The sequence below is a fragment of the Hypomesus transpacificus genome, chromosome 6 (genome assembly GCF_021917145.1).
Source record: "Hypomesus transpacificus isolate Combined female chromosome 6, fHypTra1, whole genome shotgun sequence".
Classification (NCBI taxonomy): Eukaryota; Metazoa; Chordata; class Actinopteri; order Osmeriformes; family Osmeridae; genus Hypomesus; species Hypomesus transpacificus.
The window spans coordinates 5,158,791-5,182,929 of record NC_061065.1 but is presented as its reverse complement, the minus strand read 5'-3'; the positions used below and the strand labels follow the sequence as shown (position 1 = coordinate 5,182,929).

The 24,139-nt window shown below is 51.7% G+C and overlaps 2 protein-coding genes across 2 annotated transcripts in view; one reads left to right on the top strand and one right to left on the bottom strand.

The window, feature by feature from the left end:
- Positions 1-20,149, bottom strand: part of igf2r (insulin-like growth factor 2 receptor) — a 31,367-nt gene extending 11,218 nt beyond the window's left edge. The window contains exons 1-34 of the mRNA XM_047021085.1: positions 19,890-20,149; positions 19,221-19,360; positions 15,177-15,298; positions 14,570-14,668; positions 13,559-13,691; positions 13,353-13,464; positions 12,958-13,063; positions 12,638-12,797; positions 12,004-12,196; positions 11,540-11,643; positions 10,915-11,079; positions 10,621-10,767; positions 10,294-10,440; positions 9,699-9,836; positions 9,423-9,573; positions 8,214-8,391; positions 7,972-8,087; positions 7,503-7,662; positions 6,900-7,178; positions 6,248-6,349; positions 5,879-6,053; positions 5,464-5,637; positions 4,796-4,945; positions 4,337-4,515; positions 3,850-3,937; positions 3,506-3,715; positions 3,037-3,167; positions 2,709-2,812; positions 2,410-2,540; positions 2,110-2,306; positions 1,665-1,791; positions 1,328-1,459; positions 727-1,004; positions 61-273 (exon numbers count right to left, since the gene is read on the bottom strand). Of these exons, the coding sequence (XP_046877041.1) occupies positions 61-273; positions 727-1,004; positions 1,328-1,459; positions 1,665-1,791; positions 2,110-2,306; positions 2,410-2,540; positions 2,709-2,812; positions 3,037-3,167; positions 3,506-3,715; positions 3,850-3,937; positions 4,337-4,515; positions 4,796-4,945; positions 5,464-5,637; positions 5,879-6,053; positions 6,248-6,349; positions 6,900-7,178; positions 7,503-7,662; positions 7,972-8,087; positions 8,214-8,391; positions 9,423-9,573; positions 9,699-9,836; positions 10,294-10,440; positions 10,621-10,767; positions 10,915-11,079; positions 11,540-11,643; positions 12,004-12,196; positions 12,638-12,797; positions 12,958-13,063; positions 13,353-13,464; positions 13,559-13,691; positions 14,570-14,668; positions 15,177-15,298; positions 19,221-19,360; positions 19,890-20,035 (5,187 nt within the window). The 5' untranslated portion in view covers positions 20,036-20,149. The remainder of the gene's footprint in view (positions 1-60; positions 274-726; positions 1,005-1,327; positions 1,460-1,664; positions 1,792-2,109; positions 2,307-2,409; positions 2,541-2,708; positions 2,813-3,036; positions 3,168-3,505; positions 3,716-3,849; positions 3,938-4,336; positions 4,516-4,795; positions 4,946-5,463; positions 5,638-5,878; positions 6,054-6,247; positions 6,350-6,899; positions 7,179-7,502; positions 7,663-7,971; positions 8,088-8,213; positions 8,392-9,422; positions 9,574-9,698; positions 9,837-10,293; positions 10,441-10,620; positions 10,768-10,914; positions 11,080-11,539; positions 11,644-12,003; positions 12,197-12,637; positions 12,798-12,957; positions 13,064-13,352; positions 13,465-13,558; positions 13,692-14,569; positions 14,669-15,176; positions 15,299-19,220; positions 19,361-19,889) is intronic.
- Positions 20,150-20,813: 664 nt separating this feature from the next.
- Positions 20,814-23,431, top strand: c6h1orf198 (chromosome 6 C1orf198 homolog). The gene is made up of 4 exons (XM_047021086.1): positions 20,814-21,172; positions 21,503-21,553; positions 21,737-22,420; positions 22,661-23,431. The coding sequence occupies exons 1-4, from the start codon at positions 20,867-20,869 to the stop codon at positions 22,715-22,717; spliced, it is 1,098 nt and encodes a 365-aa protein (XP_046877042.1). The 5' UTR covers positions 20,814-20,866; the 3' UTR covers positions 22,718-23,431.
- Positions 23,432-24,139: the final 708 nt, after the last annotated feature.

The following is a 24,139-nucleotide window of genomic DNA, read 5'->3' as shown; positions in this document are numbered from 1 at the left end:
GTGTCTTGCCTGTGTCCGAGTGTGTGGGAGTGCGTGTATGGGACTGAATGTGTGTCTCACTATGGGCGGCCCCTCCACAGGGTCCATGCAGACGATGGCCCCGGGGGGACAGTTGACCCCAGGGATGGGGTTAAGGGGCTGGCAGATGTTGATGTAGAAGTCTGGGGACTGGTCCTTGTCACCGTCCTCGTTCGTGGCCGTGTAGTAGCCCGCCAGGTGGATCAGCGGGGTCAGGTCGATCAGAGTCGACCCGTTTAGAACCGAGCACTTGACCTGAGGAAGAGGGGGAGGAAGCGGAGGGTTAGGGTTTGGACATTTGTTACATTGTCACTGCCAGTTCCTTGGCAGTAGCCGCTGTGCAGTTCGAAAAAAGAACATCCTGCCCCTTCGTTCGTTCCTTAATAAATAAGCATCTGCTAAAGGAACAAACTGTAAGTTACAGAAGTTGTCTTGGTTATTCGCTAACCCGTGAAGTCGATTGCTGATGGGGGTGATGATGTCACAGCCCGGCATGGCTTGGGGCCAAATGGTTGGGTGGTCACTGATTACTGCAGCTGGCTGTCTGTGTGTATGTGTGTTGGGTAACCAATCCACACACCTCACACACACTCGTAACGCAGCGCGCCCACTCGCAATCTCATCTCCTAAGCCCGCATTCCATCCTCTCATTGGCCATTGACTCCCCCCCCACCCGCCCACCCACCTCAGCTGCACTGTGACGGTTACCTGCTGTTCGCAGGCAAGGGGGGTGTGCCAGGAGAAGTAGTGGGTGCAGGTGTCGTCCTCCGAGTCCACCAGCACCGGCCCCGCCCCCGTCCCCTGGGCCCCGCCCCTCGCCTCCGAGCGACACACAAAGCTGATCACACTCTTGTGCTTGAGGGCGGGGTTGGCGGCGCAAGCATCTCCGCCCTCATAGGTCAGCTCCAGCACCTGGTCCAGGAAGGACAACTTCCTGCTGAACGTGCCACCGTTCACCGCACTCTGGCTGTCTTTGATGCACACGCCTGTGGGGGGGGGGGGGGAAAGACACACGGCAGTTAGCCATCTCCTGATCTCTCAGATCTGAAGTGTCACTCATTAGAGAGATCTCTCTACTGTCGTCACTCAGTCATGACACACAAATGCACCTAATGCGTGATACAGGATGTCTCTGGACGTCACAGACAATCGGCGTGTGTTTGTTTTCACACACACACACACACACACCCACACAACACGTGAGGAGTGACATATTCTCCAACTTCCACCATGCCTGTCCGGTCTACGCTCTGTTCCCTCCCTCCACCCTCTGTGATAGGCCCCCGCTCTCTTGGCCCTGCCCTCCTACCTGTCCCTGATTGGCAGCCTGCGTTGTCCATCTCGCCACACACATTGAGCCTGAACATTTTGCGCGGGTCCCGGTTGTCGTACGCGGTGTAGCCTCCCTTGCGGTTCAGAGAGTTCAGATCAAACAGGTGACCTGGAACACGGGACAGAACAGAGAGTGTAAGGGTGTGTGCGCGCATGTGTGTGGGCTTGTGGTCATTACGTGCATGAGTTTATGTGTAATGTGTTTGTGTGCGTGTGCACTGACATTGTGTGTATATGTGTGTGTGTGTGTATGATGGGTCTTGGTGTGCTAGATTGTATTACTGTGTGTGTGTGTGTGTGTGTATGGGACCCACCGCTGGCTGGGTTGGTGACTCTGCAGTCTCCCTGCTGGCTGCTGTTGAGAGGGCAGGCCGCTGCGGTCAACCAGACAAAGGTGTACACACAGTCCTCCAAGGCTGTGATCAGGGTGGGCCGCGAGTCCTGGGAGCACACACAACATCTGTAGTCACGCGCGTGTGTGTGTGTGTGTGGTCTTGTTTAACTACCTTTGTGGGGAACAAATGTCCTCATAGGTATAGTGAAAAATTTCTTTCATAACCTCTAATGCTTTTTTCACTGGATTCTTTAGTTAGGGTTAGCATTAGTGTAAGGCTTAGAATAATACTCAGGGTTCGGGTTGAGGTTCGGGTCATCGATAACACATTTTCGAATGGAAGTCAATGGTCGGGCCCCACTAGGATAGAAAAACATGTGTGTGTGTGTGTGTGTGTGTGAGAGAGTGTGACGCCGGACCCTCACCACTTTGTCCTTGTCGCACTGGAAGCGGATGAAGGTGCTCTTCTTCCTCAGCTTGTCGGGACACATCTCTCCGCCGGTGTACTTTAGGACCAGCAGGTCATTGTGGAACGTCGGCGCAGACTCCGCCTCCCCCAGGCTCACGTACTGGTCGCCGCTCTTCAAACAGGAAGCGGCCGTTGACGGACACTTCCAGGAGCCTATCACGAAAAGGCCAACACTTAATAAAGAAATGTATCTCATGTGTCGGAAATGATATGTTTCTGGGAGTGATTCTGACCGGGCCAGGGGTCCTGTACTCACCACCCTGGGGAACTAAAGACTTGCAGACGTTGATATAGTAACGTTGCTGCTCCCCAGTGGAGGACTCCACCACCCAGTTCCTAGAGTCCATGGCTAGCGAGGACAAGTCGTAGGAGTATCCCTTACCGTCGCTGATGGGGAACAGATGCCAAATGTTGATGCCAACACACAGAAAGGGAGGGAGGAGCAAGACAGATGGGAGTGGGAAGGGAGAGAGAGGGGGAACGTGCTGGAGAGGAAGAGCAGTGGGGATGAGGAGAAACAGAGGAGAGGAGGAGAGGTGAGGAGAGAGGTCTTACTTGTAGGAACAGCTGGTGGTCTTGACAGGAAAGCAGGCCAGAGCAGTCTGCCAGGTAAACAGGTAGGTGCACCCCGGGGTCTCCTTGATGAACTCGGGCGCCCCCTAGAGGCAGAGAATACAAAGCACACAGTGAGTCAGGAGAGCTACATTCTGTCTATAAGTTACACAGCTTTGCAACAGTCACCAGACCAACAAAACAAAAACACTTTGTGGTGGCCTTTAGCAAGAGATGGTTTTACAATTCCACAAAACTCCAGATCCAGTGACTGCTCTGCCTCCAGCGACTACTGTGCTTTGACCCAACATGGTGTGCCGGGGGTACTCACCGGGTGCTTGTCGGGGTGGCAGGTGAAGTAGATCTCAGTGGATCTCTTGTAGATCTTGTGACAGGTCTCTCCGTTGGTGTAGTTCAGCACAATCTGGTCTCCCACATAGCTCAAGATCTTGGACGCCATACCTGACAGGTGTAGAGTTCACGACACTCACTATCTCACAAACTAACTCAGTGAGTTAGTTTAGTGAGAGAGGGCCGGACACACTGGGGACTAACTAACTCACAAACTAACAAGCTAACTCAATCGTTAAGTTCTCTTTCGATGATTTTGAAAAGACAGGTTTAACTGAGAGCAAGAACATCTTATGTCACCCGTTTCGTGTCGTCACGCTTAACGTATATTCCTTTCACTAAGTAAAGCTTCGAGGCTTTTTCTAGCAGTGAAAATGTACCGTTCAAGTCAAACATTGAAAAAGTCGAACATTTATGACGTTACAACAGGAATGGGTTTGTGCACGCACCAGCGATTCGGTGAGTGCTTCCTTCCACCTGACAGGAAGACACGTCTTCATTTCCTGTGTCTTTGTGGGTGCAGATGCCTCTCTGCAGCCCCCCGCAGACAGACAGGTGGTACTGGTAGGGGGCACTTAGCGTCTTGAAGTCCCGACCAGACAGGGAGCTCAGGTCAAACACGTAGCCACTCCTGGGGTCCCTCACCCTGCAGTCGTCGCCTGGAGGACACACACACACAAGCACACACAGTGTAAGCCCACGTGAGCTAGGCATCTGAACCATTTAGGATGCCCCATATCAACAACAACAACAACAACGACGACAAATCAACGCCTGGAATGGATCAACGCACCCTGGGTCTTCCTGAGGGGGCATGCCTCGGAGGTCCTCCACACAAACACGTACTCACAGCCGTCCAGCCGGTCGAACACGGGAGAGCCCTGCCCAGCGGAGGGGGTCAGACGGTTACTCCTAGTTACTCTCCTTGGATCGTACCAACCGGAGGACATTGGAGGTGCTAACCTGCCAATACTACAATGTCAATGTTATACTGTGAAGAAGGTACTGAAATGGTGTGTAACTCAAAAAACACAAGGTTGCTATGGACTCCTTACCAATCGGTTCGAAAGGGGAGCTGTCCATTAAAACATCAGTTGAAACCGGATATAAAGTCATTATTCTTTGGTGTTTTGCATTGTGGTGTGTTGGTGGCGTGTGTGTGTGTGTGTTGCGGTGGTGGGTGTTACAGCGTGGCATTTATGCTACACTGTGGCTATTAGCATTCTGTGTGCGTGTCCTGTCGTGGTCGTGTTCATGTCATGTCGTGGTGTGTTACTCACGGGGTGGTCGTCACACTGGAAGAGGATGCGTGTGGAGTAGTGGCCCTGCTCGCCACACCGGTCTCCGTTCAGGTAAACGATGCTGACCGAGCCGTCAGACGCCACCTGGGGGCTGGACTGGATGTAGCCCAGGTTCACCCCCACCCCCCCGATGGTCCCACACGCCCCCAGCAGGCCGACTAGAAAGGAGATATAAAAATAAAATAAAACTGATGTGGAGGGAGGGGAGGTGTCACCAATCGAAGGATTTCAATCTTTGGAATAGTTCCAAATTATTGAAGTTGTTTGTATTTGAAGAGTTTACACCACCTTGTGGATATTGGGGCTTGTGTGTGTACGTGCGAGTGAGTGAATGTGTGCGTGTATGAATGTGAGTGGGTGAATGAGTGTGTGAGCATATGTGACTATGTGAGCACCTGTGTGTGTGTGTATGTGTGTGTGTGTGTGCGCGCAGCTCACCCGGGCAGCCGTGTACAGAGGGTAAGGGTTTGCACACGTTGATGTAAAGCGAGCGCTTGCTGGCCTGGTCCGACGTGTCGAGGGCCGTCCATGGGCTGTCGTCGGCGTCGCGGCTCAGGTGGCTCAGGTCATACTCGTTACCGTGGGAATCTGGAGGTCAGCCGCAGCCGCTCGTGTCATTGTGTGAGCGTCATTTTGGGTTTTTTTTCAGGTGGAGGTCACCGTGTTGTAACTGGCATGTGGTTACTTTAGATTGTGGCTAGTAAATACAGACTATTCCTTGCATGACCACCGAAATACTGTCGACTTCTTCGCACTTCTGCTCCTTGACCCTCTGCTGTACCTTCCGTTTGCATTATTTATACATAACTTTGGATACGAGTGTCAGCTAAATTACCAAATGGAAACATTCGATACTTCTCATTTTTGATACCTTGATACTTTTATTCATGTGGAAATGTCAACTCACTCAGGTACAACTATAGGCCACAACAAACCCAGGAAAAAAAACATGCGTGACAACACGTTTCATTCAAAGACGCTGCCGTGGCATCGAGAAAACAAGCAGCCCTGCAGTCAACTGCTACACTGGACCGCCTTGGTCACGAACCTCCGGATGACCTCCCCCTGGAGGTGGAACCAGACGGGGGTGTGAGGGGGGGTCTTACCGGTGAGCTGGCAGTCCACGGGGGCGGGGACACACACCAGGGCGGTGTGGAACTGGAAGAAGACGTCGTGGGTGGTGTGCCCCGACGAGCTCAGCTCCTCCTTCACCAGCTCCAGGCGGCCCGGGTGGGCCTCCGGGTCGCACACGAAGCTTATCGTGAAGGTGGCCCTCGTCCCTGGGGGTGGGGGGGGTGAGGGGGCAAGGTGGACGACAGATATGGGGGAGCACACATTGGGCCGAGAGAGAAGGCGGAGAGAGTAGTGGGTGGAGGGGCAGTTGGAAGGGGAGGGGGGGGATAGGACAGAGAGGAGAGAAAGAAGAAAAGGAAGAGCGAGAAGACGGTTTACGGACGCATTCTAAATGCCGTGTTCGGCCTGGTGATGAGACGGCGACCGGGCGTGTGTGCAAGGCCCTACCTGTGGGCTTGTCCAGCTCTCCCTTGTAGGTGAGGGTGAGCAGACTGTCGGTGGAGTACTTGAGGGTCCTCTCCACCCCCACGGGGCCGACGGGTAGGCCCCCCTCCAGCTCGCACCCTGCCACGGGCTTTCCCCCCGCCGCGCTACACTCGGACGCCGCCTCACAGATGTTCACCTGCACACACACACACAGTGTTGTAAGATGGCGTCAGCTTAGCATCTGAAACATGTAGGGTGTTTGGGTGTTTGTGTTCACAGGTAAACATCAGGGAGTCAGCGACTGGGAACGTGTTTGTGTCATTGGGTGCGTGTGTCAATGTGTGCGTGTGTCAATATGTGTGTGTGTGTGTGTGTGTTCAGGCAGCTTACCAGGAAGGTCTTGCCATTGCCCTCAGCTTTGTAACCAGTCTTGGAGGCCAGTGGGAGCAGGTTGAACTCAAAGCCAGAGATGGGGTCCACCACTGAGCAGGTCTGTTACAACACAGGACACACACAGGAGATCTCACGTACTGGGAAACCACTTCACACTCTTTCTCTTCCTGAACCTACCCGGCGACCCGAGGAGAGTTTTTCGAGCGAGTCTTTGTCAAATCGTGGCAGTGTGAATTTCAAGTAATCTCCAAGTCATTGAGAGCACCTCAAAAAAACGATCTCAGGCATTGCAATGTGCACAGGATTTCATCTTTTTTGGGGGGGGGGGTAAACCTTTGGATGCATCTTTAAGGCTGTTTGAAAGATGCGGTATTCCATCCCCCCTGCTAATGATCTAACTCCTTAATGTATCAATGCATTATGTGTCAACAGTTCCTTTCCACGCCCGTCTGGTTAAATCTGGTTAACCAACATTCCAAGCATTCCATTCTGATACTCACAGCTTGAGAACACATGTCATTGAGTGCAGGAAGCACTCCTCCCCCCCCCCCCCCAAAAAAAAACCTGACTCTAGCCTGTATCTGACCGCAGGCACACCGCGGTCGGCAACTTCTGGAAGGAAACTGTCCAGGTTCCCTGGTCTACTCACGTTGCTGTCGTTGCTGGTGGTTCGGATGGCGCACGCCGCGCTGGTCTCCCACAGGAAGTTGGCCGTGCAGTTCTGCTCGGTGAGGAAGCGCGGCCCGGACGACACGCTGCCGCGCGAGCACGCCAGGTGGATGCGCGTGGCGTAGCGGAGCTCGAGGCCGCCGGCGTGGCACGCCGAGCCGTCCGTGTACTCCAGCAGCAGGCGGTCGCGGGCCTCGATGACGGGCCCGCGCTTGGCCACGCCCATGTTGCCGACGGACACCGTCTCCGTGAGGGCGACCTGTGGGAGGAGAGGAGGGGGGGAAGAGAGTGAGATAGGGACAGAATGAGAGAGGGGCAGGAGGGAGAGAGGCAGCGAGAGAGATCGAACGAGAAAAAGAGACATTGAGAGAGCGCAGGAGAGAGAAAATGAGAGAGAGACAGAGTGAGATACAGCAAGCGAGAGTGAGACAGAGTGAGCAAAGCGAGAGCAAAAGAGAGACGGACAGAGAAAAAGACAAAGAAGGAGAAACCGGAGACAAAACCACGTCAGAACCGGCAAATGAAGACAGTGAAATAAACGGTTGTGTCGTGTGTGTCCCCTAGGGGGCGCTGCAGGCCTCACCTCCTGGGTCTCGTACTTCATCTGGCACACGGACGCCTGGCGGTCGCAGCCGGCCACGGGGCTGAGGGGACGACACACGTTGATGTAGAACTTCCTGAGGTGGCTGGGGTCAGACAGATCTACGATCTGCCAGTTCCTGCTGGTGCTGGACCTGGAGAGACTGGAGGGAGGAGGGGGGGAGGAGGATGAAAGGGAGGGAGGTGTATGGGGGATGACCTACAGGGAAAGGAAGACACAGAGGGAGACAGAGAAAGAAGGAGAGACAGAGAGAGAGATAGACAGAGAGAGACAGAGAGAGAGACAGAGAGAGACAGAGAGAGAGAGACAGCAAGAGAGACAGCAAGAGAGACAGAGAGAGAGACAGAGAGACAGAGAGAGAGAGAGAGACAGCAAGAGAGACAGAGAGAGAGAGACAGAGACAGAGAGACAGACAAACAGAGGGGGAGAGAGACTAGCGTGCATGACTGACCTGGACAGGTCGTACTGCTCCTGAGTCTTGGGGTCTGTCACCATACACTCCTGGGGTCTTTCTGGACAGGCGTACGACGTGTACCACCGGAAATTGTAGGTGTAATTATCCTCTACCTGCAGGTGTGCACACACACACAAATACGGTTATAGAAGGTGTCTCCAGTGCGTGTGGAACAAGGATGGGGCTTGTCAGGTCTTGGTCTAGGCTCTGGTTGTGAGGTCGTGAGTGGTGGTGGTTACCTGGAACTCTGGCTTGCCGAGGCCGGCGTCGCGGTCGCAGAGGAAGGAGATGAGGGTGGAGCGCAGCGTGTGCTGCTTGTTGTTGTACTGGGAGCCGTTGGCGTAGGACAGCTGGATCAGGCCGTCGTAGTACGACAGGCGAGAGTTGAAGTCCCCCAGACTCCACGAGCTGGTCCCACTGTGAGGAGGGGAGGGGAGAGGAAGAGGGGAGCACAGGGTTTCCCGCAGAAAATGTGTAAGTTGGTGGTAGGGTGGGGTTTGCCGTCAGACCGGGGGGGGGGGGGGGGGGGGGGTGTCTACTTTGTGCGATAGACTAATGTGGGGAGGGTAGTTTGTGCGATAGACTACTGCGTTCTGCAGAGAATGGAGACTGGCGTTTTGGAATGGGAGGGAGAAAACACGACAGAGTAACAGCAGACATCGCAATAAAATTCAGATTTTTTTAATTTATTTTTTGTACGTTGTTAAGGCGGAAGGCGTGTGTTGCTTAGGCGGCTGCCTTGACTGAAAAGTGCTGCGGGAAACCCTGGAGGAACCTTACAAGAATTGTTGTTTCCGGGGTGAGTGCTAAAGGTGTGAGTGCTAAAGGAATGTCAAGTGTCATCTCCATGGTTTGAACCCATTTGCCTGCCTGCTTGCAAACTTGTCGACCGGCCTGTCTGTCTGCCTGCGTGCCTGTCTGTCTGCCAGTTTAGTTTACCAGCCTGTAAAGTATGTCTGTCTACCCTGGCTTCCTGTCTCGTTGCCGCCTGTCAGCCTGCCTCGTCATCTACCTACCTGTCTGCCTGGTTGTCTAACTACCCGTTTGCCTGCCTGTCTGTCTGCCTGTCTGTCGTGTCTTTCATGTCCGTCTGTCTGTCTGCGCCTGCGTCTGTCTGCGCCTGCGTCTGTCTGCGCGTCTGTCTGTCTGCGCGTCTGTCTGTCTGCGCGTCTGTCTGTCTGCGCGTCTGTCTGTCTGCGCGTCTGTCTGTCTGCGCGTCTGTCTGCACGTCTGTCTGTCTGCACGTCTGTCTGTCTGCACGTCTGTCTGTCTGAACGTCTGTCTGTCTGAACGTATGTCTGTCTGCACGTCTGTCTGTCTGCATTTCCGTGTCTGTCTGCATGTCCGTCTGTCTGTTTGCATGTCTGTCTGTCTGTCTGCATGTCTGTCTGTCTGCATGTCTGTCTGTCTGCCTGCATGTCTGTCAGCATGTCTGTCTGTCTGCATACCTCTGGTCCACCTGGCAGGCTCCAGCCTTGTCTGGACACTTGGCTGCCTTGACCTGGCCGCACACGTTGATGAGGTACTCATAGTCTCCGCTGGACATGTTGTAGAAGCTGCCCACCGGCCTGCGCAGGGGGGTCAGGTCGAAGGAGATACCTGGAGGGGGCGGGGGAGAGATGTGGGAAGAGGACGAGAGACGAATAAATCCTTCCCTTCTTTACGTTTAGGCGTTTGTTTTAGCGGTACTCTGACATTGTGAGATATATGTGTGTGTGACTGACCGGCTTGGGGGTCCTCCACCTTGCAGTCGTCGCCCGCCGCCCGGGCGAGCACGCAGGCCGCGGCCGTGTACCACTCAAACTCGTACAGACAGCCGTCGCTCGACACGCTCCTCAGGACGGGGGCGCTCTCCAAGTCCCCTGGACACAAACGCAAAGCTCTCCGCTCACAAAGCCGTCCCAAGGGCCGGGCACACACGCCGTCCAAATCGGGCCTTTTCATTTTGAAGGTATCCGACTTTCCACTTTCGCTACGTCTCTACTGGTGTTTAATTATTGAGCTCATCGTCCATTTTTACTCTCCTCCTCTTCCTCTCAGTTGGTGAAAGGGCCAGGTTTGAAACATTTAGCTGCAAACTGATGGACGGAAGGTTCCAGACTGTTCCAGACACTACGAAGATATTCTCTCACCTCAGATTGCCCTGGTAAGCACCCTGCTAGTGGAAGGTAAACTGCTTCCAAACCACCTTACAGAACCTTCAGGTTGTTCTGTCACTCATTGGTCAGTTTGAGTGAAAACAAGTGTGTGTGTGTTTCTCTCAAAACAACACTCTCTCCCAACCTCCCTGCTCTATGTCACCCTCATCTTCCTCCTCACCTGGTTTGCACTTGAGGGTCATGATGGTAATGATCCTTTGGGTCTTCCTGCACTCGCCCCCCTCCGTGTAAGTCAGTCTGAGGTCACTTCCTGTCTTCTTGGGGGACGACATGAACTTCCCCAGGCTCACGGCTGGCTTGTCTTTGCCTGGAGGACAAACAAGCAACAAGGGACCATGAAACATTCGCATCCCTACAACATCAAGTTCAGACAAGCTAGTAAACTGTGTGACTCTAACCAGTACCTATCAGACCAGAACCGGTTGAGTACCAGTGCCAGTAGCAGTACCAGTACCAGTAACAGTACATGTAGCAGTAGCAGAAGTACCTATGGCGCAGATGGCGGCGTCCTCGGGGCAGCCCAGCGCCGCCCCCTGCTGGAGGACCTTGTGGCACACGTTGACGTAGAAGCGGCGGGGGTCGGACTCCGGGGCGTTGGCGTCCACGGCCTCCCAATTCTGGGCCGACTCCGACTCTGGAGGAGAGGAGGTCAGAGGACAGGGAGGGATCAGTAAAGTGAGGTGAGGAAAGGAGGGAGGAGTGGAGGAGAGAGAAGAACGAAGGAGGAGGAGAAAGGACAGACGAGAAAAGAGAGGAGGGGAAGAGAAGAGCTCTGTCCTACCGGGGTAGCGTGTCAGGGGTGAAAGGTCGTAGTGCTTCTTGCTGTCTGTGACCCTACAGAGCAGATCCTCCTTCTCCTTGACGCAGGCGTAGGTCGTCTGCCAGTCAAAGTAGTAGGTGCAGTCAGTCTCCCCGGCAAACACGGGGGAGCCCCTCCCAGAGTTCCCTGGAGGTAGAGGGGGGGAGACAAAAAAAGATAAATCAATATCGATATTCATTTGGACCCAAGTTTGCATCCGAGTGTCACGTCACAGTCATCTAACCTGTGTTCACATGTGGCTGAACAACAGACGCAGCAACATTCTAGATGGCGGCTCTCACAAGTAGCCGCCTCACTTATCTGTTGATCACTATCTGGGGAAATGGACTTCCTGGAGGATGCATTCGGGGATACGACGGCGTTCCGTAAACACCGATTCCCCTCGGCACCGACCGCTTAAGTACCGTTCACTCATCACAAAGGCGCCCCTTTAATCTTTCATTATCTGCTGCACTTTACGGACGCCCCGTTAGATAAAAGGGTCATGGACACGGGTATAAATGTAAATCGTTAAATAGCAACTTGATTGGTCCGGGGGGGGGGGGTGGGGGGGGGGGGGGGGGGGGGGGGGGGGGGGGGGCCTCACCTGCGGTCTGGTTGCACTGGAAGTTGATGATGGTCATCCTCTGGAAGCCAGAACTGCAGCGACTCCCGTCTGGATAGATCAGGGTCAGGTCCCCATCAGAGTACCTAGAGGAGACAGGAGGAGAGGGGGATGATGGGAGGAGAGGAGATGGGGGGGAGGAGATGGGGGGGAGTGAGGAGAGGAGAAGGGGGCGGGTGAGGAGAGCAGAGAGGGGGGTGAGGAGAGGAGAGGGATGAGGAAAGGAGGATAAGGATGGGAGAGGTGGGGAGGATGAGAAGGGAAGAGGAGCGGATAAGAAGAGTAAAGGGGAGGGGGGGGGGGGGGGGGTCAACAGAGAAAGGGGCGAGAGACTAGACCATTTCAAAGAGAGAGAGCCCAGAAGGGAGAGATGAGAGATGGAGAGAGAGGGAGAAAAAGACAGAGACAGAGAGAGGGAGAAAGAGAGAGGCTCTCTCTCCTCCTACCTGAGGGTCTGGTTCTCGTAGCGCCCTGCTATCTTGGTGACATCTCCGGACTCTTTGACCTGGCAGGCTGAGACGGAGTGCTTGTCGTCTCCACATTCTCCCGCCCGCGTCTCGCCACACACGTTCATGTAGTACATATAGGTGTCCTTCCCATCAGGGCTCTTAGCCTCCGCGTAGTACGGTGCATCTTGAGCTACACACACACACACACACACACACACACACACACACACACACACACACACACACACACACACACACACACACACACACACACACACACACACACACACACACACACACACACACAATGACATTAGAGTTATGAGTTCACACACACAGCTTGTCGAAGAGGAACCAGCTTAGCGGTGTTGCAAGAGGAATACTGGTTGAGTCCCATGATTTCAGTTCCGTTTTGCAAAATCCAAGACGTGTCTTCCAGCGTTTCTCACAGAAATGAGAGAACCACTTCTACTCCAATATTGTAACTGCGTGTGTGGCTGTGTCACGTGTTTGTGTTTAGGTGTATTTGTATGTATGCGTGGGTGTGTTTGTATGTGTTTGTGCCTATTTGTATTGGTGTGTGTGTGTATTTGTATGTGTGTGCATGTCATTACAGGGAGTGTGGTCGTACCGCTGAGCGTGAGGTGAGTGAGGTCTATAGAGATGTCGTGCTGCCCGTTTGTCAGCTTGCAGGTCTTGCTTTCCAGGTAGTCACGGTGACAGGCGTACTCTGTCACCCACTCCACCTCGTAGCGACAGTTAGTCTTGGCTGTCATCCTGGGATCGCTGCCCTGGAGACACACACACACAGAGAGTCGTGAGACTGGCCAACCATCGACAGAGAGGGACACTCGTATATTGTTTCGGTTTGCCTTGTCTTCCGACGTCGTCTTCTTTTTGGACAGAGATCCCCTGGTTGGGTGTGTGGGTGTGTGGAGTTTGGACGCTCACCTCCTGTCGACGCGAGGGGCAGACGAAGGTGATGGTGACGGCGGGGGTGTGGCCGTTACAGAAGTCTGGCGGGCTGCCGGGGCTTCCCTCGTAGCGCAACCTCAGCCTGGGACGGAGGAGAGGAGAGGGGAGATGGGGGGAGAGAGAGAGACAAAGAGAGAGACAAAGAGAAAGAGAGAGGGGGAGGGATAGCGGGAGAGGGAGGTGGAAAGAAATGAGAAGAAAACCGAGAAAAAAGAAAAAGACAAAAGGAGAAAGAGATCAAAAGTCAGGCTTAAGGAAAAGCTACACCCGAGAACAATCTTGAGGTCACTCAGCCATTAGCTCTGAGGTTGCCAGCAGTTAGCGTGGTCCACTTTAGCATACAGACACGTTCACGTTTTCCTCGGCTTCACCTGTCGTTGGACAGCAGCTCCAGCTGGTTGGTGGGCAGGCCCATGCCGAAGGAGCCCTTGCTGGTGGTCAGACAGGCAGCAGAGCCTTCCGGACAGGGGCTCTCTGAACGGTCTGAGGGGGGAGAAACAGAGTTTGTTCGTCAAAGCCAAGAAACGCCGTTTTCCACATTTGACTTTGCGAGACGCGAGGCGACGTGCCGACTCACTCAGGCTCCTGCAGACGTTAATGTAGAAGTCCCCCTCGTCGTCAGAGTCGTCCACCAGGTAGCCGTCCGACAGCTTGACCAGGGGGTTCAGGTCGTGCTTCTTACCGTCCGAGTCAAACGCATAGCAGGGGACCTGGACAGGGACGGCAACACAGACCTGGGTCATTCTGTGTGTGTGTGTGTGTGTGTGTTTGTGTCATTCTGAGTGTGAGTGTGTGTATATGTGTCATTCTGTGTGTGTGTAAGTCTATGTGTCATTCCGTGTGTGTTTGTGTGTGTGTATGTGTGTGTATGTGTGTGTGTATGTGTGCTTAAGGCCACATGTTTGTAGTTCTGTCTGTTTAGTCATGTGTCATCTTATGGTGTCCGTCTGATTGGCTACTCAACTTCAATGATCAACTACATGCAACTGCTCCCAACCAATCAGCTGTCCAGTATCCATTTAATGATTGTCCCACGTCTTCTGTCATGCAGCCTCAATGTTTTTGAGCTCTATATAATATGAGTTTATATATACACATATGTATAACAAGATACAGTATATACCCATATGAGAGACTGGGTGAATAGAAGGGAGGGCAGTGAGAATATTATTCAGCTGGAAAAGGGGGGTTGGGGGGGTGGCAGACATGATATGGTCGTAACGATCTTTTGCATTTCAGTTTCCAGTGAGGTCTACGTAAGTTGCAGAGAAGTCCTTTGACTCACTGTCACCTTTTCCACACTGAACGAGCTACTCATAAACGGCTACCCACAGATAGGGTCTTCTGTGGCGTCACACACACCTTCTGAGTCAGACAGACAGACAGAGAGACAGACAGAGAGACAGACAGAGAGACAGACACAGAGAGAGAGAGAGAGAGAGAGAGAGAGAGAGAGAGAGAGAGAGAGAGAGAGAGAGCCAGAGAGAGAGAGAGCCAGAGAGAGAGAGAGAGCCAGAGAGAGGGAGAGCCAGAGAGAGAGAGACAGAGAGAGAGAGAGAGAGAGAAATTAGACAGAATTCCAACCAACCTCTTTATGTGGTTTGAACTTGTCCTTCTTACAGGCGGTATACGTCCTCCATTCAAAGTAGTGGACACACTGGGACACGGTGACAAACTCTGGCGTCCCCTGGAAGGAGGACACACACACAAAGATGAATGTGAGGCAAGGCATTGTGTCAATATTCGGTGGACATTTACTTTTTGCATTTTCAACCCAATAACAACTGGATTAGAAAAGCTTTTTAGGAAGGCTGTTACCGATTGGCAATGAAACAGGCTGTCAGGTCTATATATACACAGCGTGCATATGTACACACACACACACACACATGCCCACGCTCTTTACACACGTGCCCGCGCAGTAAAACGCTCCTCCTGTGTGCTCAGCTGGCCGAGGCGGCAGCCACGCACAATATGTCTGCATCCACCTCATCGTCTGCTCTGCTTGCCTTACCGTGCCTGAGCTGAACACGCAGTCGGTAAGAGTGAGCAAACTGTTTCACGTCTGTGGTTAGACCTGCTCTGAACAGGAGGTCCCTCAGACAGGAAACGTTGCAGGTTGTTTGCTGACAGGTGTTACAGGGGGGGGGGGAGGTGTGGGTGGTAGGGGGGGGGGGGGAGGGGCTTGTTTTCACCATGGTCTTGCTGCACAGGAAGCTGATGCTGCTCTGGATGACGCTGCTGTCGCCGGGGCAACGCTGCGTGCTGTTGAAGTCCACCACCCTGGTGCCCGTCTCGCTCCTCAGGGACAGCTCACCTGGACGCACGCACACACAGACAGACACACACACACACAGACACACGCACACACACAGACAGACACACACAGACAGACACACAGACACAACAGTTAGGCATGCAGGCAACTGACAAAACCTTTTTATCTTGAAGTCATTCAGAGGGAGTCAGATGGCTTAGCGGTTAGGGACTTGGGCTATTAATCAAAAGGTTGCTGGTTCGATTCCCGGCCCTCCCAAATGACGTAGTCTCCTTGGGCAAGTCACTTCACCCTACTGGCCTAGGGGTAGCGTCCCTGTAATTACTGCGAGTTGCTCTGGATAAGAGCGTCTGCTGAATGACTAAATGTCAAAGGTCATCTTCCCAGCCCCGTTCGGTCCCACGCCCAGAGACTCCAACATGACCCAGTGACGGGCTCTCTGAACAGTGAGGGGCAGCCCTCCGATCTATCTCCCCTTTAAGCTAACATGCTCCCTCATGGAGCTCCGAGGTGATTCATAATCCAGCTCTCTTTGGCTGCACTGACACAGGCCTCCGTGGGGTCAGAGGTGAACATTAGAGTACTGGGGGGAGAAAGGGGTGGGGGGGGATATGACGTTGTTTTGGCTGGAGGATCAAAAGAGTTTGGCAAGGCGGGCGGTCTGTCTGTCTGCCAGGCTTGTCTGTTGTGTGTACTAGCCGGGGATATTCGCAGACGGGAGTCCTGGAGCAGAACGACGGACTTCTGGATGCTAGGTCCTGTACTTTCCGAAAGCGTCGCTTTGGATGGAAGCAATTGCAAAGTGAATACAAATGTGACACGGAGGGAAAAGACACGACTGGATACGCAGTCTCTCTCTCTCTCTGTGTGACTTGTGTCTGTCTTTCACACACTGCAGCCAACATTCTCTCCCTGTTATGCTGTCCGTGTGTCACTGTCACCCTCTAGCTAGACCTCTCTCTCTCTCTCTCTCTCTGCTTGTCTCTATCTATTTCTCCTTGTCTCGATCTGTTTCTGTGTGTCCATTTGCCTTCTCAGTACCCGTGAAGTTGCTCCATGTATGAGTAAACAGACCGGGACTGCTTCTGTCCCGGCCTCTGACAAGGGTTCGACTCGCCGTGCACCATAAACCCTCTCCCCGGCACATCAGCGCCGTAAAAGTCCTGAGTCCACAGTATGGGTCTCCCTGTTCTACGTGGGCTGATAAAGAGGCAGGGTGCAGTGCTGAGCCAGCAGCGAGGCAGCCTGCTGCCAGCTGCTTGTCCGGAGCAGCCAGACAGTCCTGTACCCAAACCCCAGGCTGTGTTTACTGTGGACGTGGATAAGAACTTCACTTCAGAGTCGGCTTTAGACTCGTCGCTCCTCCCCAAGCTTCCCTAACGCGCTCGTGTACAAACGTACGAATGAACCTATCGCGAAAGCCACGACCCAACACGGCTTCGACCAATCCTACCGTAGCTACTTCACTACTTGAAGAAGCTCCGTCAAGCTTTCGTTTTTTTTTTATGCGCAAAATGCCATGCGGAACATCACTTACAAGAATCCCTTACACTGACCATTACAGTATGCTACTTTGAGCGGTTTACAGTAGTACCCGCTATAAAAAGACGCAAAGCTTGACGGGCTAACATCGGTAACTAAGGTGGGCGTGGCTTATGCGAAAGGTCAATTCAACTGAAACAAATAACTTTATGTTCCATGTCTCATTCAGTAGTTCCATACTGGGCAGCCCTTGTGTTCGTGTTTGACGTTGCTAGCACGTTACCTTCAGGCTTCAAGTGAAACTCTGAACTTTCCCCAACTGTGTTTAGGCTGTCCTGCTTCCTGGCTGGCCTCCTATCTTTAGCCAGACCCAGGCTGGTGATAGCCTTAAAGGGCACTGGGGCCTGCCTCTCACTCTCTCGCTCTGTCTCTTCCTCCTTCTCCCTCCCTCCCGTCATAAACCAGTGCTTGAGAGCACAGTTTGATAACAGTGCTGACAAGCTGCCACTGCGATGACCCAGTAACTCCATTTGCACAACAATGAGACCAGCCCTGCAGGACAGAAGCTCGTATTCTACTGAGCTTAATTGACCGCATGCTGGGCGCCTGAGGAATGCAGAGCGCTTCCCGGAGTTGAGGAAGTGAATGGTTAAATTGGGTTCGGCTCCAGTTTTGTTCCATGAATAAGAGGTTGTTTCGTGTTTCCTTTACGTTTTTGTCGAGGCATAACATGTTGTCGGGTAGGGAAGACTAAAAGGTTTAAAGATCACATGGTCATGTGAGACAGTCAGACGATTTTGTCCACCTTTGATCCCTTCTAATCATCTCCAAAGTGGTTCAAGGAACAACGAAAAAAACAGCATCTCTCTTCTCCTACTTTTTCCTTTTCTCCCTCTCTTCCGTTCGCCCCCGTTCTGTGTTTAGGAGCACCAATCACTGATTGAGGACGGCTCGCGATGGTAGCAGCTTCGCAGAGCAACGCCGGCAGTCCCGTGTGGACGGCAAGGTGCAACGACTAGGCTATCCCACGTAATCCGATCAAACGTAGCGCGTCATTAGAGGGGAATGAGGACTGGAAGGCTTAGACACACGTTGGAAGAGAGGACCCAGGGTGAGACGACTAGGGACTGGGGAGGTGACTCTGGGGCCTGGGTGGGGCCCGGCCTCTCCTGGGTAGAGAGCTGAGCTCCTGCTGGGGTATCTGCACAGGGCCAGACTGCCCAAGGGACTCCCACCCTAAGCTCACATGATTGGCCGATGTCACTGGCTGGCTGAGCGCGACCAAACCCTGATTCGTCACAGCACTGAAAGGTCCCTGACCCCTGCCCCAGCCATGTTGTTAGAGCCGTGTTCTGAAATAACTCCTGACACCACTCTTGTCTCTGCTTGCCAGGAGAGCTCCACAGGCTGTTGGGCATGTAGACCTCCAGCGCTAGATACAGGCTAGGCCCGTCTCTGGCATGTACATCAGATGTCAGCCTAAATCGATTCAAGGAGCCAGTTGACCTTTTCACCCCAGTTATTCCATCATAACTGTCCTCGCTTTCCAGTAACACAACCACGTCCACAGCCCATCCATTCACAACTGCTCGATCAGGACTAAAAAGTGGCATTGCCAAGAATAATTTGAATTGTCATTGAACTTGTTTGCTATTAGTGCAGCGTCTATCCACAACTGAGACCTTGACACAAACCTGTTGAAGCTACGAGAGTCAAACAGAGTCTCGTTCACAACCAGTTCTGGACTCGTGATCTTCGAATGATATTTAAATCAAGATAATGGCTTTGTGGGAGGATGTGTCTATTGAAGTCGACTCATGAGTGATGTAGAAAGCTCATTTCCTTTGCCCTTGCCCATTTTCATCTACTGAAAACAAAGTGACTGAAACAGGAAATACAACCACAGTAAAGGAACCTCAACACAAAACCAAATTAACTCCCACCACAATTGCTTTTCACATGAAACAGGTTTATATAATGGCTTGTATGAGCCCTTCGCTGAAGTACATTTATTAGTGACAGACGTCATTGGTCAACCAGTGGTCTAACCCCTGAGTTGTGGCTAGCCTTCTTAGCCAGCCTAGCATCGCTCCCGATGCTCCTGCGAACCTAGCTCTCTGGCTGTGGTGGACTGCTCGCTTGGCTAGCCTAGGAGCGCTCCTTCTGCAAGGCCTGCTGACCCCACAGTCACGCGAGCAGCCCGCAATCAGCAGTTCAGTCCTGGCTCCATTCTGCCTCCTCAGCACAGCGACCAGCCAGAGAGCAGCTCCAGCTAATGGACAAACTGCTCCCCAAGCTCCACTTACTGACAACAGAGCCCCGAGCTACAATAATGCAGGCTTAGGCTACTCATCTACCGTAGGCCTACTGGACAGTTTTCTAGATTTGTGCTATTCCCAGGCGTAGACTCTGGTTGTGACCTCACCTACTGAGGCTCGTAGATATTACAACGGTACTGCGGTGCTATTGGTGTACTCACCCACTGACTGGGCCTTCTGTGTGGTGAGGTTGCGGGCACAGATGGCAGTGCCAGGCCCACAGCCAGTGTCGGGAGAGGAGTCACACAGCTTCAGAGAGTAGCTGACATTGTTGTCCAGGTCTATGGCCTCCCATTTGTAACTGAAGACAAGCCACGGAAGACAAGACAGATGATGCTTAAGATAACATGCACATTTTTACATGCCATAACAACATTTGAATGGACGGTGACTTGGCTGCTAATATACTGCATGACCTGCTATTGTATTGCTACGTATGCACACAAATATGTTATTAAATTGTATATTTTGCATATATTGCTTTACAAACAGATGATCATCCTTTGTCCATATGTTTGCTAACGTTCTGTTTTAGACCATACAAAGGTGTTGAAACCACCTACAGTAGCTGTGCCTAATATCTGATTTCTCACTATTGTATTAATTGTTTGCTAGATAAATACAGGTAGCTAACGTGGCTCCCATAGCTAACTGCTGCGCCAGTCAACAGTAGTGCGAATGGAAACATGGAATACCACACTGATAAGACACTCTGTAGCTATCTATTTAACATCTGTTTTTATTTCGTAAAGTATCTTAGCTAATGTTATCTGTAGCTAGCCGGTCGTCTGGGTGTCAAGCGAGATCCATAATCACCGAGAGGTACCCACCTGCAAAGATCCTGGTACCAAGGACTGGCATCCGTGCCCGCTGCGCCACGGGGGAAAGATGAAACCATCGCCACGAGCCACACCAGAAACATTGTTGGTCTTTTCCATGGTGCTGCGTTGTCGTTATGTGTACACTGTGGGACCATCTTGAAAGGTATTTTGAAATAATAAGCTATCGCGCTGCGTCCGACATGATACAGCAAAGTCTCCACGGTTGTCTTCTGTTAGCTGAAGCAGGAACTGGCGGAATCACATGATCCACTCAACGCTTGATAGCAGGCATCACGTGGTGTGACCTTCTACACATGAGTCATGATTACAAAAAAGTCACTGTTGCCAATTTTACGACTTTGTAGCTAGATTGAGCGATTTTTCACCTTTCCGTTCTCATCTAGCGACTAGCGACAAATCTAGCGACTTTGGCCATCTCCGTTTTCGTTGTTGAGCAGCAGCAAAATAACCTTTTGCCGATTTGTGAATGACGTCACGTTTGCCACTGAAAACAGTAATTTAGGTGCTTGGGGTCTGGAGTCATTTGAAATGGAACTTGGTAACAGTATCATCATACGATAATATGTTGTCCTTTTGATGTGGGCGTGAGACATGAGCAATCAACAAGCTCTGTTAGAAAGTTCCACAAAGATCATTAAATAATCGTTTGTGATCATCAGATCCTTTATATCCAATGTCAGCTCGACAGCTTCTGTCTATATGAGGTAACCGCTTTGATCATGTGCACAAAGCTCTCAAAGCCGCCCTCTCATAACCCTAATAATCTATAATAATACCCGAAACTACGCTTATGAAAATGAATCATTTTGCCACTGCAGACAAGGGAGAACAATTAATGCATGTGTCCGCCAGGTGGCACTGTTCGTCAATGAAAAATACGTTTGTGTTTACAAGCGAACTAAACGTCACAGGGCTAGTTACTGCTTTCTAGTCCCACCCTGGAATGCTGTACAGCTGGTAGAAAAATGGCTGCGGCGACCATGTCTGGGGCCGACGGCCACAGGATGGAGCAGAAGAAGTTCGAGTATTTCTCCTCGATGAACTCGATGGCTAGGAAAATAATGCTGGAACGGGAGAAGATCAAGGAGAGGTATGGTTCGGCATGGGATACAATGACTCAAAACGAGCAGGACGCCGCGATCGACAATGGAATGATGGACCCACACATCCGAGCGAGATACGCGATGCACAAAGTCGACCGAGAGGAGGTCATTTGCTATCCGAGGTTGCTTATACAGACAGGACAAAAAATTGTCCATTTCGGCGAGGAGGTATGTTCTTCTGTTCTTCTGGTTATTTTGTCATTGTCGTTTCAAAATCCAAGCTAGGCCAGCTATCTAGGACACGCGTATGCAGTCGGACAGTAAATGTCACACCGGTCTGCCAAAACAAAAACAAAAAACGTCTGTCGATATGTACTATTAAGTAAAGTACCCTAACCGACCGATAAACATTTGGTCAATGTAGCTAAGTGGACTACGAATATATATTTTTGAATCAAATCTAATAATCTTATGACCCATTTAAGTTTTCACAGCCCTGACGAAGGAGCAAATACACGCACTGAGATTTCTTCTTACGCCGTCTGTGTTTGATTTCAGGACATCACCTGGCAGGATGAGCACTCGGCCCCGTTCTCATGGGAGACCAAGGTGTGTGTAGGCTACAGCAACTATGTCACTGTGATAGCCTAACGTCTCATATACATGGACACAGTCTTCATTTGTTCTGGTTATGATTCAGACAAGAGCAGATACATTAACTATGCTCTAGATTTTGTTTTTTACATATGTTCACTCTTTAATCTGTCCCCTAATCTCTCCACTGCCCTTCAGAGCCAGCTGGACTTCAACATGACCAGTTCTCTCCCAGAGCAACCCGTATGTACCTCCTCCTCCTCCATCCAGGCCGACCCTAAACCGGCCAAAGTGGCCCAAAGCAACCAGCTGCCCAAGGGGACCCCGAGCGGCAAGCCATCCAACGGCGAGGGCCCAAGTCTGGGCAGCAGGCAAGAGGAGGAGTCCTCCTTTTGGAAGATCAGTGCGGAGCGCTCCAGGTTGGATGGGGAGAAGGCCAACTTCCTCACCCCCAGCCAGATCAAGTCCTTGGAGAAGGGCGAGAAGCCACTGCCCTCCTACCTGCGCCCCGAGACCCCTTCCTCCTCCTACCTGCGTTCGGAGACCCCCTCTCCCTCCCCGACCTCCAAGGAACCAGAAGACCCTCCTCCACCATCCAGGTCCAACAAGCAGAGAGCCCCAAGGCCCCCCGCCCCCCCTCCTCCCATCCCCGTCGCCATCGCCGTGACCCCCGCCGCCATCAGCGCCGCCCCAAGCCCCGTCAGCGTGTCGTCGACGGTGGCTGGCTGGGAGCGCGCTCAGAGCACGCTGCCGTCGGTTAGCAGCGCCCCCGAAGAGGTGTTTCTGCCGGGTTCCAAGACCCCCGCTCGCTCAGGCAGCGCGGGGCGAGACGGAGACAGGGTGGAGTCTCCCCCACTGGCCTCCAGCCCCACCTTTGCGCAGGTTAGCGTCCGTTCACAAACACATACGCACTTCAACCCCTGGGGGGGATAGGTACAGCTCAGTAGTTTGAGAATTTGACTGCAGATCAAGAGGTTGTGGGTTCAGATCGACCTCGTGCTGTATGTCGCTTTTTTAGAAACGTGTCTGTGACACGACAAAAATCGACGCAAAAAGAACGAAAAATGAGCCCTTCCTTCCTACGCACACTATTGACATGTTATGTCTTTTTTCTGACTTCAGTTCAATACGAGCAACAACATCCTGAAGACTGGGTTTGACTTCCTGGACAACTGGTAACGACTGGTAACGCCACACCGCTCGACGGGCCAGGCCGACAGCAGGTGCACCATCAGGATCCAGGCTCAGCTGGCCCGTGTGTCTGTCTCTCTTTATGCTGCCTGCTCGCACTCTTATCACTCTGAAGGTGTTCAGCATCATATCCCTGTCATGTTATTCCAGATTAAATGAAGTGTCACGGACCGACTTGTTATTTTCGGCTCACTGCATCCAACGTTCCACTTAGGTTGACACGCGACGTCGTCGTCAAGGTCAAATAGCACGTTCGAAAGTGGACGTTTGTCCTCAGGCTTTACTGTTAAGTGTCGTCAAGGTATGAAACCAGGTTAGGTTAGCTTGTTCAGGACGTTTCTCATGGCCGTGTGCTTGTGTTTCCCCACCAACAAAGTCGCTATCTCTTCCTTTCTGTTGTCCTTCGTTGACCTGATTCTATCCATCCCTTATCCTGGTACTGAGACCTTCCACTCGTGCTATTATGACGTAGTGTACATGTAGGATGCTGCAGCCGTCTTGTCGGCATGTTTAGATAAAGAAGCATGACCTAAGTGATTTGTACCACTCGCGTTATTTATCGATGACCATTTTACACAACTAGAGAGTACTATTTTACTGACTTTTGTATGTAGAGTATATTCATTGATTGTATCATATGCTATTATATTGCACTCATGCATTTTGCAAATCACAGATAAAGAGCTAATAAATGAAACTGAACTTGCAATTGTCCCTTTCTGTCTACTAAAAACATACACTGCCAGCTAAATATAGTCTAGAAATACAGTGTGGTCAATCCATGTAGTCGTGTCCAGAAATATTAGCAGCCTGGCACTTAAACTCCTCTCTTAAACATGAGTTGAAGTTCACAAAGGTATTATTTTTGTCAATGGCAATATTGCATGACATTTGTTTTAATTAAGTTAGTTGTAAGTAATAAGTTAGTAGTTCAAGTATAAAATATAGTTGCAAGCAACAGTGAAGTGGGTAACCCTCTTACAATAGTGAGGCAGTAAGGAAGAGAATCAAAGATGATCAATCTGCTTGAAATAAAATTGGTTCTTCTATAGGATGCCAACAAAATGATCAGGGCTAGTTTTAGATCAACTTGTGGAATAAGGTAAGATTTAGAACATATTCAAGCGTTTCTGTTTTAGTCAACTCCAAATCAAAAAAATACATAATGCCAAACAAAATATTACAACACATTGTATGGCTTTATTATATACATTTTCTACATCTTCTGCTAAATATGTGTTAGGGTTCCAACAAGCTGCATGCATCTTAAAATGGTCTACATCTGCCTGTCCGAGCCACTGTGCAAAGTTATGTGAAGAGCTACCCTGAGCCATGTTGAGTTGAGTTATGCAACACAGTCAGTCCTTCTGTCCCACCCAGACATCCTAGAATCTGGTGGACTTCTGCTGT